Raw genomic sequence first — 16,958 nt, 5'->3', positions numbered from 1 at the left:
ACCGGCTAAAAAACCCCCTCGTCTCCGTCTCCTAGGACACTAGCCTGGAACTGTTTCGCACATTACTTCGGGCTATGCCTTTTATACTACGCCCCTAGGGCTTTCCTTCTGGTTTCCTCAGAAAACTAAGGCCGATCGAGGTCGATCTTCTTATCCCGAAGTATGGCCTCGACGAACTGCTTTACACAGTTCCAGTTTCCTTCCCCCTGTATCATAGCTCCAACGATGTTGTCGGGAGTAATGTCGACGCCGATCTCGGAGATCAAAGAGGCTCGGCGGACATGCCACCTGTCCCTGTCGCAGAAGAAGAAGGTATGCTCAGCCGTGTCTGCAATGCCTGGACAGTACATACAGTCCGAGCTGGCAGCCTGTGAAATTGTCTCATTAGCTATGCAGTTCTAGTGTTGTAGTAGTTTGAGTTTACAGTTATAGTGGCGTATTAGTCATAATGACATAGTTTTTAAACGAATTTCCCATATAGAGAATAAGCTATTACCGTAGGTCTTAAGGTAAGACCTAGACCCGGGACCGATTTACTTTTTTCGTTTTGTTAGAATTTCGCCATCTATCTAAATCTATAAAAGTGGAAGTATTGTATATGTATATGCCCGTTAGCGTGATAACACGAGCAAAAATGATCCGATTTTAATTAAATTTAGTACAAACGTGTAAACACATTCGTTTATTCAAACGAGTTCGCGAACCAGCACGATCGGACTATGGGAACGAGGGTTTATGGGGGGGGGGGGGTTATGGGAAAAAAATTGTTTTTTCCAAATGTTGACAATAAAATCAAATTTTACAATTTCTTTCCAGACAATTTTGTAGAGATTAAAAAATAAATAATTTTGTATTTTGAAGCGTTGTTGTATGCCTAACGGTTATGGGGGTAATTTAAACACACCTCAATACCTACCCTGTAGCAAAAACCTAGGTACTCATTAAATTTAATGTTATTTAAATAGGAAATAAACCGGACAATTTTAGTAGAGATCCAGCAGGTAAATGGAAATTCGCTTAGTCTGCAGGTTTGCTGTGGTGGGGGTGTTGTAATGGTGCCATAGTACTGTAGTAATAGTGTTGTTAGTAGTGATATTGCCGCATCAGTGATACTACTGCAGCTATATTACTTATATTGTTCTATTAGGCTATAAGTCATAATACTGTAGTTGGTGTGTTTGTGCCGTAGTGATAGCGCTGTGTGTCTGTATTGACAGTGATATTGCCGCATAGGTGACAGTGATAGTGATCTCGTGTGTCGCGTCGCAGTGTCACTGCAGTGACAGCTCTAGCCATTCATTATGCAAGGAGGCGAGGCGTTTCCTTCCATTCCTACTCAAATTAAATATCGTTTATTCAGCACTTCTCATTCAACATGTTGTTCACCAACCTTGAATACTTGATGTAGGAAAAATTTGATTGCTCATTTTAATAATTTTCCTTACTGTATATTTGAAAGCAATTACTGTACTTAAAATAGTTTGCGTTGCTGTGGAAACAACAAAATGCACACTATTTTAACTAAATTTTAAATCATTAAAGTTACTTTGTTTTTTACACTAATGTAGTTTATTGAAAGAATCAATTGTTTGCAATTACGTTTTTGCTGTTTACTATTTCGCGAATTTCCCATATAGAGAATAAGCTATTACCGTAGTACTCATGATAGACCTGGGCCGGGATCGATTGACTTTTTAGTTTTGAGGTCCCTAGGAGCCAAAAACACCATCCATTCAAATTCATATATATATATATATATATATATATATTTGTATATGTGTGTGTGTGTGTGTGTGTGTGTCCGTTAGCACGATAACTCGAACAAAAATTATTCGATTTTGATCAAATTTGGTATAAACGTGTAAACCTAGATGTTTATTCGAACGAGTTCGCGAACCAGCGTGATCGGACTATGGGAACGGGGGTTTATGGGGTAAAACTGGTTTTTCCCATTTTTGACCCAAAAAAACATAAAATTGAGCAATTTCTTTCCAAACCATTTTTAGAGCTTAAAAAACAAATAATTTAGTATAATGAAGCGTTATTATACGCCTAATGGTTACAGGGAGGAACAAACTGTATATTTAAAATTCCTATGTTATTCTTATGGAGAATAAGTAAACTGTTGTAGTTTGCTTGTTTATGAACAAACTTTGATCAAATTTGTAAAATGCATTTATTTCTTAGTAAGCTATTAACATAAAAACACCTTCTTACCCTCCCTGTTGCAGCAAACCTAAGTACTCGTTAAAATAATTCTATTTGAATAGGGAATAAATGTGATATTTTTAAGGAAACATTTTAGTGTTAATCCAATCAGGCAAACACAAATTCGTTTAGTCTGCAGGTTTGCTGCAACGTTGGTATTTTATTCCTACGACAATTCTAAATTATTCTAAAATATAAGTCTGCAAAAGTAATTATCAGCAAAATATATGTCTCACGCTACTCATAATACTACAATTCTACCAAACAGACTAGATAAACTATTACCTCTCTATGTTAGACTGTTAGTACACAAAACTGTGCGAGTTTTTTAGACGGTCCAATTGTTACGATTAGGAAGGTAAAACTATAGCAAATATGTTAAGTTAACTTTTGTAGATTTTGGTTACACATAATTATTTGGTGAATTGTCAGGTTTACATGTGTCAGTAACGAAAGGAGTGTTTGGTAGTCAAAGCTGTATTCAAGCCACTATTCCATTTGAACTCTTTTCATTCTTCTATTGGCCGTTGGGTGGGCCTGACGGTGATTGGAGAGTACGAGTGAAATATTCCAGTATCCTTTTAAAATAATTATTTGTGAATTGATTGCATCGTGCTATAGAAATTGATAAGTATGTGAGCGATAAGATTAATTCAGCTGTGTTCGGCTCAACAAATTTAAATTTATTTTTGGCATACGTTGTCTTAATGGTAATAACCAGAAAATGGCTGACATGTAGAGTACAGCGCTCTCCTCAAATCTGAAGATCGCTGGTTCGAATCCAAACGTGATCTTTTTGGATCCAGATGCCCTTTGTCATTGAACTAATGGATGCTTCTATCCAACAAAATGTCAACAGTACATTAAACACATTTAAATAAGGTAATTGTTTATTATTTATTTTTTAGTATCGCTATTAACATTTTGTTAGAAAATAAACATAGGCTACTAAAAGACCTCCAAACAAGCCGACCAAACCTCACCATTTAGCTGAACTGTCGAAAAACAAATTCAATTTATAGTACGACAGAAATTTTATGCAAGTTAATATATATGCCAGTTCTAACGCCAATAATATAATATAACATTTGAAGCACTGTCAACCTTATTTCTGAGCAATGTTTTCTAACATAAATGTTGATTTAAATTTAAATACCAGGCTATGAATTTGGAAAATCATCTCCATCTAGGTTAAGAAGTCGTCAAAAAGATAAACATCTGTCTGAAACACCCCACATCCGTAACTTGTATCATTGATTAGCCAACAATGTATGTGTACGTGTTTTTAAGAGAACCGGAGGCTGACAATCATGCGAGTCTACGTGAGCACTGAAATTTCGGACAATAAATCGAAAGCCTAAATCCTAAGTCCTAAATATTGTCATCACCATGACAACACCTTTTACTCTATATTCGGGAACAACGATTTAATTTGGCGACCCGGAGATCTGAGAAAATATGTATATACACATATTGTTGTTAGAACACAGAAAAAAACCTGATAAAACTCGACTCATTATCCAATCCCTCTCTAGAACCCCAAAGAAGTCGGACATGTCAAATCGGGCTGACAATGTGTCTTGCGCCAACTGACCCCAGTCAGGTAGTCGGGTATTCCTGAATTGCGCCAACTACTCCAGGGAGCCACCCGATACGTTATTTAAGTAATCCAAGAGGCGGCCGTCTTTGACTTTATAATTAAGTAGGTTAGGCTAGGTTTAGGTTATGTTAGGATGACACATAAACAAGGACATTCCTTCTGCTGGCAACTCACCCCTACCTGGCTTGGGCTTGGCGCAACTAAGGAACATTTTTTGAACTATTTGAGGGCGTCGTGCAATTAAGGAACTCTTTGGTGCCATTAATGCACGACTGTCAAATCAGTTTGAAAGTGTTGACCCAAGTAACTTCCCATTTCCCTCAAGATATCGATGACGGGCTGCACGCCAACACAGTTACAGTCTAGATCAAACATTATCGGATATCGAACATGATATAATGTCTGGTAGGTCAGTAGGACAACCTCACAATACACAATACACCGACAATACCATGGCTTCCATAATTGTTCACACTCTTTTAAACTAACAATGCATATTAATGATTCGCAGTCTTTATTTAACACTGAAACCATTGTCAGTGCCTTGTAAGTTGAATCTAATGTTTGGTTGGCAAAGAATAGCCCACGTGAAATAAGCACGAAAGAATACGACATAACAACATATCTATTTGAAACGCGTCAAAACTAGCAGTACGGAATACTGTATACCGTTTCAGTCGAAACAAACGCTAATAGGTTGTAAAAACTTGGGGAAATGTCTTGATATTTTATGCAACTAGGCATGATTGTGTGTATTACAACAGAGTTAATGTTTTCATCATTTGTCAAATTAAGTAAAAAATTGATCGAAGACCTGATAAAATAAATAAACCACAAAAATACGAGTTCGCAATTGAGAAAACGACTGAGTTCCTTATAACGAATTTCTAATAAGCTATTACCGTAGGTCTCATGGTAAGTTAAGACCTGGACCTGGGACCGATTTACTTGTTCATTTTGTTCTGTATCAGCACAGAAAACATACTAATATATAGCTATGTTAACTGGTAGTATGTTAACTTACCTAAAAGGTTATAGTAGTATGTTTTCTGTGGTATCAGTTACACCAGTTTCCCCGATAGGGCTTTATAACTAAGCCGTTGTTTCATGTAAACTATAAAATAAAAATAAATAGCTATGTCAGAGCCTTTGAAATCGAACATTAGAAACAATTAATTTGAAAGATTAGTCTTCATAGGTATAACCGTTTTGTTCGAAGATTATTTTTACTGAGTATAATTCTTGTAAATCATTCGGATTTGACAATATTACCATACAAGCATATTACCATACAAGCACCATTGAATTATTTCAATAGGGCATGAATCGATCAACTTAAATACATGGAACAGTTTTAATCAATTTTGACACAAAACATACCACTATAAAACCTAATGTCTCAGAAAGTTAATTTCACCGTCTAATAGTTGTCTGTTTGATGTAATTCAGATTTGGGTTTCAAATTAAATGAGTAAAATATATAATTTAGCTTCAAAATAACTCCATGATACAGTATTCATTATTTTATTTATATCACAGCAATTTCATTGGGTATTATTTATTATACCTCGTGTTTCTGTTGTAGTAAAATAGCCGACAATCACATAGGCATAACAGTCTAGTCTCATCGTTGACATTATCATATGAATAGTTACTTTAACAAATGTATAAAGGTTTTGACAAGCGTTTGTATCAGTCAACCGAGGGCATAGTTTGGTCAAACACCGCTAGAGACACCAGTTGTGTTTAGCTCGCAACTTGATTTGGTGCTGATCGCAAAATTCAGTGCTGATTGAAATTTGTCTGTTATGGTCCTTATAACTCTTAACAATATAGTGCAACCCCCCCCCCCTCTCCTGTAAAAAATACGATAGGAGAATGTATGTGTCAGATTGCTGATACTGTTTATTATTTAACATGCCAGTCGGTCTTGCTAAGTTAATTTTTAGTTCAATTACGGATTAACACTACAGAAGCTGGAAGCTGTAGTTGTTGCAACACTACTACACTACAACACCTCTAGTTAGCAATCTAGAGGAGATTCATGTCCACAGTAGATTACCTTCGGACGGTCGCTCGGTCCATTCACGCACTGACAGTTGCCTTGTCACCCGTCCGTCCGTAACCGTTCGAACGTCGTTGACACTATTCTGACGAATGGTTCATGGATACATATCATGAAGTATCTACCGGTCACGGAAAGTTACATATTTTATGTTTGAAGTCAATGAATATTAGGTTTCATTGAAGTTCACAGAAGGTTTGCCAAGTTTCGAAGTGTGTGGCTCTTGTCTTGTTTTAAATGTTTTTTATCGTATTTCGTAGTTTGACGACGCCAAATCTGGTAAATATACATATCTGAGGATGACATTTTGATGCCGAAACGGCCGTAATATACGTAAACTTCAGAGCTGTGACGAGGTAATTGTATTATTATTATGGTCATCAATTCAGCTCAGGGGCTAAATCATGTCTATTGAAACAATCATAGCTTATTGTCATCCCTTATGTCCAATAACGGAAACTCGCAAACATACAGTTGTTACACTTTTCGCCGTCTGACGAAACCTGAACTTCAGTATGAATTCATGAGATGGGCACTTAACTATGAGCTTCTGAATCTATTTATTAATCGCGGTATGAAAATTAGTATGTACCACAAACTTTGGTATGAAATCTGGTACAAACTTCAAAATATACATCGCCATGAACTTCAGTGTGAATTCGGAATGAACCTCCTCATGGCCTTTGAGTTGAACTTGGCTATGCTTTTCGTTATGAACTGTAGTATGAATTTAGGCATGGCCTTCCGTTTGATCTTCGAGACCCGTTTTTGTTACGCTCGATCGTTTTTGTTCTTCTGTAGTTTGTTTGTAATTGCCCCGACTCTCGTGGGTTACTAGAGACGGCACGACGCACGTCTCTACTGAGCAAAATACAGTAAAAACAGAATCACCTCGGCTTTGTCTGATGTCCGATGCATGCCAATGGCGTTTAATTGGCATCGCGCCGATTCTAGGCCTTGATTCTTGGCGTATGCACTTTGGCGACCAATAATTGAAGGCAACTTCACTTAGGGATTCCCTACATTTCATTTAAAAATTAGCTATCTGCTTTAATGCTGGAGTTTATTTTAAGTCCTATTGTTAATGTTAATGTTTTCAAGTAGTAGGCCTACTGTAGTTCAAAGATTATAAATAATGCATATTTGCACAAGTGCTATAACATTATGTAAGTTTTTTTATTCTCTTGAAATTTTTTGAATCACTACATGTACGGTAAACGCTGTAAGCTATAACTTCGGAATTAAATCCAACTTTTAGGCTTTAGTTCCAACTTTTCGAGGTACAGTACACGAGCTTAAGTAGAAGAGCTTAATTATTTTAACATTTGTTGCTTTTAAGGTCTAAGATGGTTAAAGTTTACATAGTTAGAGGGTTCATTTAATCTTCGGTTGCTTAAATTGATATCATTTTCACTAGCTTTTCAGTAGGCTTATGTTCTATTCTAGACTACTTTTTACAAGGTACTAATAAATTTTGTGCCGTAATTGTTTGTTGGCTTGTAAAAATTTTTCCTGATAGTAGTCTAATTTGCATGTAATTCAGTAAAGACATTTCTGTATGCCAAGTTGGATAAACAAATGTCCTTTTTGAACCATCAAGTTCCTAATACCAAAATAGAATATATCTATAACTCTGTGTCTTCATTTGTTATAGTGTAAACAAGATCAGAAATTTGTCAGACTTCCAGCATTGCAAGAAGCTGAAGCATCTGTTTGTTCGCAAGAATGACATCAGAGAACTGAACCAGGTCTGCTACCTGAGAGAACTGCCAGATTTGTCTACTCTTTGGCTGGCAGAGAACCCGTGTGCCTCTAGTCCAGGGTGAGTTGATACAATGTCACATCCTAGGTAGCAAACCTTAGAGAATCTTGAGAGTAAAACGAGGGGATCAGTTTGTAATCTTCAATGACTATGACTTAAGAAAAAAATAAACGCTACTTGCTAAAAAGTTATTCTTGATGTATATTTAAGCTATATGTACTCTAACACATCAAATTTGCCATCATGATTCATCAAATCTTTTCATCCTAGATGATTTTTCAAACATGTTCATTTGATGGAAGAGGTAATCATTGGCTACAATAAAAAAATATATATTGGTTGGACTGGGACAGTGGTGTCGTTGTATATTGGTTGGACTGGGACGGTGGTGTCGTCCTTTAATCCAGCTACTAGGAGGTCACGAATTGTGGATATTTATAGGCATGCACTAAGGATGTGATACTCCCTGGTGTGGATTACGTCCGCACTAGTGAGTACTACGACTATCCGCAGTACTATCCTGATAATTAGACCAATTTGTTAACCACAAGGCAAAAATGTGGTTCGGATTCCACTATAAACTGTAGGTCCTTTATATGCCATTGGCTGTATGGGCTATTAATTAACAGCTGTGTCTAAGGAATATGTCGGCCTTAGTCACTAAAAAGACTACAAGATCGCACCACTCATCCTACACTCATCCCCAATCATACTTGGCTTAAAATACCTACATTCGTATGGTCGCCATTTCAAAGTAAACTATTAAAGTATGTCGTTATCTTTTGACATAGAAAACAGCTTTTATAGTTTCTATGTACATTGTTTTTGTGGAGATAGCACCCACTGAACTAAAACATTCGGCCTTATCAGTAATTTCAAAATGCTCCTGATTCTTTCAAGCAGGCTATTACATTCCTGGGCTTGTCACTGAGCTGTATCTAGAATGGTTTAATGTTTGTAAACTCTGCAACCGTTTAATTTTATTTCCTAAATATCCCATACTTCAGACGGCTGTAGAATATTCCAGAAATGTTATAAGTGCTTAGCAACATTGGTTGACCCTCTGTTTTACAGCTGTTATCTGACATTGTTAATGTAAAGGCTTTATAGCAGGAATAAGTGCTAATGAAAATAAACTTAACAGGTACAGATTGGCTGTTATCAAGGCTCTCCCCCGTCTTGAGAAACTAGATGACGTTGTAGTGAGTGTGGAAGAGAGAACGGAAGCTCAGAGGTATGGAACTTCCCTTCTACACCCAGACAATGATGAGCCCCAAGTGAGTAGAGGTAGCTTATTACAAACTTTGCCAGTGTTAGGTATTGTATATATAGCATTTTTTAAATCCTCACCAAGTCATGTCACAGTTTTATGCTCCATGATTTAATTCAAAATAGTTCAGAATTTAACTACGACTGAGAGTTATTATAGTAATTTGTTATTGACCATTCTTTGTTATTTAACTATCGTTAGCTGTTAAGTTATAGCTATAGCTTGTTTTGTATAATTTTTTTTCAATTCACTTTTTCATTCACATTAGTTATGTAGATCAGTTTGAAATATAGGCTTACTTTGTATATCAGTAGTTTGTAGTACTTATTGTATACTTTTCAAAACTTAAGTGTGTGGTAACTTGCATGGCTTAGAGGGCCTTAACTAAAGAATTGTATATTTTTACCATACAGGATTATAAATTCACAATCATTTTTAAGTAGAGATGGGAAGTTCAGACCACCTTACTGATCCGGATCAGTCGGTCTCGTTCACTGTTGGGACCCGTTTGAAGTGATCTGTTCAATCCACCCAGTCTGGTAAACCAAAAGCAGTGTTTAATTTCGTTCGTTACTCGTTTGTCGAAAGTCGATCTACCAGGTTAGTTTAAATGTCGGATCAAGGATTTTTGGATCGTTCTGACTGATTCCGATATTGAACTATTAAATAGTTACTAGTGTTCCTGTTGCTCGAATTCGAGCTATTGCTAAGTATTACAGGCGTTATTTTAAAACGAATAACAGTCATAATTTCTGATGAATTTAAAAGATTTGACTCAAAGATTATGGAAATACTCATGATGTACATAACAGATCGATATAATCACAATTTCTTGTAAATATCTTATCTTTTTTTCAAAAGCTGATCTTGTTTTTTAGTGTTTTCTATAAATAGCCTTACTCATAGCCGCATTAGGTTGTCCATAATAACGATTATAAATAAAAAAATAACATTATTTCTATTTCTTCTCCTTGGTGGTGTTCTATGACTTTCCTAGGTTTCCATAGTTTGCAAATCGGCTCTTGCAAACCCAAATTCAAATAGTAAATATTTCATTCAACCAAATCAGTAAATGTTGGTAGCAAACTGTTAAATTAGCAAACTTATTGACTGTTTACAATTAACATAATATGTTCTTCTTCTCACTTTTAATTTCTGGCAAAAGCTGGAGTTTCATAAACATTTTTGTTTCCCATGTTAATCTTATGGAGGAATACAAAACTTTAAAGGGCCTCAGGGCCTCACTCTCTAATTATTTCCCTTAAAAGAAAGTTTCCTGCACAACTTCACGTTACGCTCTTTCCAATGACACCAAAAACATGTCAATCGGTTCAGTAGTTTCGGAGGAGTAATTGTCACAAAGAACCTGCTTAAACGTATTAATTAAGTATAGATGAAAACGATAACAATAATACATTACCGAAATTACACAATGTGTAGTGTTAATTTATACTTAATTCCTTTTTCGGCACAGAACTTAAAATTTACAATTCATATTATCTTTTACTTTTAATTCTCTAAAAATTTAATTTGTACATAACCTTACTTTTACAAACCTTGACATGCGACTATACTATACTGGTTGGATCGATTATTGAAGGTTTAAATGTAATCACAACACGAATACTATCGGGTCAGTCAGTTCTTCACTCCAGTCCACTTCCAGTTTCACTCCAGTTCCAGACCACTACCATTGGGACCAATCACCTCAGTCTTTTCGGTCGGTCATGGAACGAAACCTTGTCTTGGAGTACGCGAACGGGTCTTTTCGGTCGATGTGATCCAGGTCACTTGTACACTTCGATGTCCCGTTTAAATCGAACGGGTCCTGACCGAATGACCTACCTCTAGTTTTTAGTAATAATACACTTCACAAACTAAAAAAATGGGTTTATACACCAGCAGCAGTCAAGCCGAGGCAAGGTATTTTTTACTATAGTGATCCTGAGAGACAGAGAAATCATAGGCACTTACTGAGCACCACAATCTGATAGAGACGAGGCGAGACGGAGCAGAAATCGGTTTTGTCAAAAAGCAAAGTAGTTAGAAACCTCGTTGCTGACCATTAGACTGTCTGCTCATGGGCGAATTCACTTTCACTATTTTGTACTTAGCTGGAATAATTTCAAAATTAAAAACTTACGGTTTTGTTATGAAACACAAACAAACACTTTTTGAATTAAATGTGTCAAGTATGCAGCAAAAGTGTCTATATCTTATTTTAAAACACACAATTAGCTTGTACCCAATATTAACAAAGAGAGGCCCCGTTTCAAACCCCATACTAACAGTCTCTCCTTAATAGCTCTCCTCCAAATTGTATTTCTCTTTGCAATCTTACATCTTACGTGTTCAAAATAGTTAAATTTTGAAGGTGACATCCGGAAGTAATTAATAAATGTTGACCATCTGACCGCAACTATTTAACTTCTTATGTCAGTCACCTCATGTTGCAAAACTACACTCGCAACTATTGATATAAAATACAGTTTTTATCAATGAAAATCATGTTGAAACTTTGGTGCCTTGACTTGCCTTGCCTTCTGCGAGAAGGCTAGTCTAGCAACTTCCCTCACGGCGTCTTGCCTCGACTAAACTGTTGTAGTGTGTGGCCAGCCCTAGTAAATTGGAAATAGTGTAATTTTTAAATAACGTTAGGACAATTAATTATTAGTAGTCTTTTTCAAGTAAAACTAAGTATAAGAAAGTGGATACATACTAAAATTAAACAAATTATTTATTAAAATCTTAACACTAATTTTCAACACTGCTTTGACTAATATTTATTTTACAGTAAGACGAAAACAGTCTAATTGTAATGAAAATGTTATCTTAAGAAACTAACAAAATTGATTTCTGTTTAACTATAAATTCTCGAATTGTTATAGCCTAGTTCATTTAATCAATTAAGAGAATGGGCAGGATAAGCAGGCTTACCTTAGAAAAATTATGCACCCAACTTCACAAAAGTAACACAAATGAAAACAAAGGAAAACAGAATATTTCAAGATAGCCCCTTTTTCAACATTGAGAGTCATAATATTCTTTAAGTCCGAAGCCTGCTTATCCAGTCCTTCTCCTTAATTCTTAGGCAATAAGCCCTTTCCAATCAATTGTGAACTACTGTATTAATAAAATATTAATCCCTAACTAGTGTTTATTAAAGAACATACGGTTTGTCTCTGCTCTTTAATTTAATAACCTGCATGTGACGATGTTTAATTAACTTATATTTTGAGAGTATAATATGATGATGGCAATCATAGGGTAAGCAAGTATTTGGATTTTGACTCGATAGAAAGATTTTCTTGTCTTACCATATTTTTCATAGCGGAAACGAATAGGTCTGAAATGAATTATATTAGTGGTGGGGTGGGAAGATCTTCTGGATTTAGTTAATAGTACCGGTATTTATTTTTAAAGGGGACTACTGTGGTCGCTGATGAAAAGATTAATTTGTAGTAGTTTTTACCACTACTGGGTGGTCAATTCTGGGCAGTAAAAGTATCTGAGTTGCTATTCTCAACCCTCAACCAGTTACACATTATTTTGTGTGTCTGTAAGTTAACATTGATCTTTTTTAATGATGTGTGATAAATAGCAGTCAAACTTGAAATTCTGTGATTCTTTTCCAAAGTCACTTTGTGATATTTATAAAATTGACACTTTTACAATGCTTTGTTTCGGCATGTTTTAATTGACAACCCAAAGATTTCATGAGGTGATTAAAGATGCAGTACCTTGGAATCTTATGTTTACTTATCAAATATCATTTTTTTAACTACTATATCAACTTATAAACACAAACATGCCACAGACACTGCGCTTGTAGCACTCTGCTCTTTTGGTTGGCAACAACTGTTATTTATCTCCATTCTATCAACCCCTAAAAATGTGTTAAAGTGGATTTTCTTAGTTTTTCCTCTATTTTATTGGTTTTTGCTGTCTCTAGACATAGACAAAAAGAATTAAATATAGACCGTCAGCTGTGTTGCGGTTACCATAGGTTCTGGTGCACAACGCTGGGAGCGCCATGTTGTTACGGCCTACGCGCTACATAACTATGCGGCGCTCCCAGCGGTGTGCACCAGAACCTATGGTAACCATGGTAACCACTGCACAGCTGACAGTCTATATTTAATTCGTTTTGTCTTTGTTCTAGTCAGTAGACATAACATGTTTCGACGACTAGCAGTTCTTTTTTCTTTGTTTAGTACCAGATTTGGGTTTTCAACCACTGACACCAACAGAAAAAAAACTAGAATAAAGACTAGGGAGTTGGAGTATGCCATCTATTTGCCACAACTACAAGGAAGGTTAAAAAAATCAAAGACATTTTCAAAGTCTTAAGAAATTTGGAATCTTTTTGAATTCCAACCGCAGCCAATACCAGATACTTTCCTGTGGGGTCTGGTGTTGGAGCCTACAGCCAGTCGAAGGGGAGTTGCTCAATATCATCACAAAAGTTTACATTTTCCAGGAACTATTTAGTTTACTAACTGCAGCCGAACAAATTTCTCACTGGTTACCACGGTAGGCGTCTCTGGTAAGAAATTCAGAGAACTTTGTCACCCTAACACCCAATAATAATAGGTTAAATATGTATTTATTTTAACACAATCACAGTTGAAACAGACTGTAGCGAATGATTATAACCTGCAATCATTCAAAATCCAAATTTCTTGCTTACAAAAGGTAGGTTTGTTTTAATATTTGTCGTTCTGTTCCTGCATGTAACTAATTTGCACCTCTGTTTGTGGAACGTTCTGAACTAAAGGAGAATGATGAAGAAAATGATACGCCTGCCTACCAAGATGAAGTAAGTCTCATAACAACACTAATCTTTACTTTCCTTATCAACTATAGATAACTACCTTGCAATAAAATAGATATTTTGTCATTGTACATGTTGTTCCTACTTTTATGTGGAAATAGATTTCAAAGAGAATGAAGATTTGAGAAAACATCAATAAAGTTTGCTTTTAATTATTTGATACATGTCAACTCATTTAGTGTAATAAAAGTTACAATTGGTCGCCAAGGAATATACTTTCTCCTACCAATAACATTTCAAATAAAAGACAAACCCTTTGTCAGTTCGTACTTTGAATCCTAGATCAAAATCGGCTACAGCTGGTCAATAAATGGAATGCCCAGCTAAGTATGGATAGTCAATTGATTCCAATTGACATTTAAAAGTTTAGAGTTGTTGAAAGTTTAAGTTGTTAATATTGTTGTAAAATGCGACAGCATAAATTATAGACAAATGTGTATGTATTCATCACAATAAAAAAATATCAGAGTTGAATTTCAATGAGTTGTAAATATGGAAAAGTAGTATTTAAATTTTGCAATATTTACTGATAAAACAACTTACAACCAATATTTTGACCTTCAGTTATATCGTACCAATTATTTAATCAATATTTAAATAAAATTAATTGAAGTTTACAGATTATCACCATTTAAATACAAGTTCAGAGTTTTTAAAAGTTTAAATTGTTAATATTGTTGTAAAATGTGACAGCATATAGACAAATGTGTATGTATTCATGACATAAAAAAAAATCAGAGTTGAATTTCAATGAGTTTTAAAACAACTTACAACCAATATTTTGACTTTCAGTTAAATCGTACCAATTATTTAATCAATAATTTAAATTTGAGTAAAGTTTACTAATTATCACAATTTTGGTGAAGTCACTTTTTTAATAACTCATTTAAAACTAAGCTAAAGTAAATGTTTGATTTGAACCGATGAATTATTCAAGGTGTCAAATTCATTTCTGAGAAACCCTTAGTAATTACCGTACCTAATTGGTAAAGAATCTAACTAGAAAAAAATAATTACCCCACACAATAAAATCTTATGGAAGAGGTATCAATTCTGTTTGAGACATGTGTGAGTCCTGTGTTGGCCACATAATTTTACCTTATTGCTTGTCTTCACCACTATATGAGGATTTTCCCACAGGACACAGATGAGCAGTACATCACCAGATCAAATCACTACCCACCGACTGAAAACACCCGACCTTACCAGAGAAACGATTACAGTCCTGAACTATCCTCTCCTGTGTATGTATCATTGAATTTTCTTGTTAGCGGATTTCTCCTTTAGGGAACAAGCAGTTACTGTAGGTGCAGTGGTATAGTAATATTTTTTTCAGTGTGGGAACGCTCGCCATCAACTTGGAAACTGGAGTTTAATTTGAATATACTACATGGTTTTTGGAAAAAACGTGGGAACGCTGTTCTCACACGTTCTTGCCCCACTATACCACTGCTTAGGTGGCATCGTAAGACCAAAACCTAGGTTTTATTTCCTTTTTCGTTTTGGCGTCAGGCCAAAACACTATTCGTTCAAATTTGTATCTATATTGTATAATTGTAATAACACAAGTTAAATTGAAATTCATACGATTACAATGAAATTTGGTATAGAGGTGTAAATCTACATTTATTTGAACGAGTTTGCAACCCAGCATTATCAGGCTATGGAAACAGGGTTTTATAGGGTAAAAATAGTTTTTTTCTAATTTTTGACCTTAAAAATATAAAATTTTACAATTCATTTTCAAACCAAGTTTCGAGCTTAAAAAAACAAATAGCAGAACATTTAAGTGTCTTTTACTCAAATGGAAGTCCAAATGGTTGTGGAGAAAATTCAAAAAACTGTTAATCAAAATTCAAAATTGGCTGTTTTAGTTTGCTTGTTTATAGATATATAGATTAAAATTTTCTAATTTATTTTAAAGGCTGTTATTTTAATCTATTTCTAAGCAAATAAAATGTAACTAAAAAAACTATTAGCTTCATCATAACAGCCAATCTACTTAAAAAAGGCAATAATAAAATGTTTAAGGAAATATTTTAGTAAAAAATCCAAATCAACAAATGTAAATTTGCTTAGTCAACAGGTTGTTGTGAAGGGGGTATTTTTCATTACTTTTCTATTGCTTTACCCTTTAAGCCACTTGGATTATCATTGATTTAATTAGGCTATGGCTATTTGTATCCTGTTTTCCCTTATAACATTTTTGAAGCTCAAATACACCTTTATGACTTAACTTCCAATGATCCTGACCCAAGTTTTTTACCCTTAACACATGTTTACTATACTTGGAGTTAGGGATGGACGGGATTGAATTTTTAGTTCGGGACGGGACGGGACGGGATTTTTATTTCCTTCCCGATTTTCGGGACGGGACGAGACGGGATTTTTTTCTGTGCATAAAAAGAAAGTACTGTATTGCAGTTACCAAAAAAGACATACGAAATCAATTTTTACCATTTGTGGCACTGATCTATAAAAACAAAAAAATGGGTAACAATTTACAGGTACCTATAGAAATTTGTGACTCGCGGGTCACGGGGTGATCGTCTGTATGACTCACGGTCACGGCGCGATCGTCGTCATGACTCGCGGTCACGGCGCGATCGTCAGTATGACTCCGCGGTCACGGGGTTATCGTCGGTATGACTCCACGGTCACGGCGCGATCGTCGGTATGACTCCGCGGTCACGGGGTTATCGTCGGTATGACTCCACGGTCACGGCACGATCGTCGTCATGACTCGCGGTCACGACGCGATCGTCGGTATGACTCGCGGTCACGGCGCGATCGTCGGTATGACTCCGCGGTCACGGGGATATCGTCGGTATGACTCCACGGTCACGGCGCGATCGTCGGTATGACTCGTGGTCACGGCGCGATCGTCGTCATGACTCGCGGTCACGGCGCAATCGTCGGTATGACTCGCGGTCACGGCGCGATCGTCGGTATGACTTGCGGTCACGGCGCGATCGTCGGTATGACTCCGCGGTCACGGGGTTATCGTCGGTAGGACTCCGCGGTCACGTCGTGATCGTCGGTATGACTCACCATCACGGCATGATCGTCAGTATGACTCCGCGGTAACGGCGCGATCGTCGGTAGGACTCCGCGGTCACGGCGCGATTGTCGGTATGACTCGTGGTCACAGCGCGATCGTCGGTAGGACTTCGCGGTCACGGCGTGATCGTCGTTATGACTCCGCGGTCACGGCGTGAC

General features: G+C 36.3%; 1 protein-coding gene across 2 annotated transcripts in view; it reads left to right on the top strand.

Annotated features, from left to right (window-relative positions):
- LOC128998264 (uncharacterized) overlaps positions 1-16,958 on the top strand; it is a 64,040-nt gene that overhangs the window by 16,619 nt on the left and 30,463 nt on the right. The window contains exons 3-6 of one of the 2 annotated variants that reach the window (XM_054424319.1): positions 7,528-7,695; positions 8,780-8,912; positions 13,683-13,724; positions 14,880-14,983. In XM_054424319.1, coding sequence (XP_054280294.1) covers positions 7,528-7,695; positions 8,780-8,912; positions 13,683-13,724; positions 14,880-14,983 — 447 coding nt within the window. The remainder of the gene's footprint in view (positions 1-7,527; positions 7,696-8,779; positions 8,913-13,682; positions 13,725-14,879; positions 14,984-16,958) is intronic. The other variant, XM_054424320.1, reaches the window with a different exon arrangement.

The sequence above is a fragment of the Macrosteles quadrilineatus genome, unplaced genomic scaffold, assembly GCF_028750875.1.
Source record: "Macrosteles quadrilineatus isolate MER2022 unplaced genomic scaffold, UCM_ALF_1.0 Scaffold_7__1_contigs__length_78375512, whole genome shotgun sequence".
Classification (NCBI taxonomy): Eukaryota; Metazoa; Arthropoda; class Insecta; order Hemiptera; family Cicadellidae; genus Macrosteles; species Macrosteles quadrilineatus.
The sequence above is the reverse complement of the archived record's forward strand: the minus strand, read 5'-3'. Positions and strand labels throughout refer to the sequence as shown.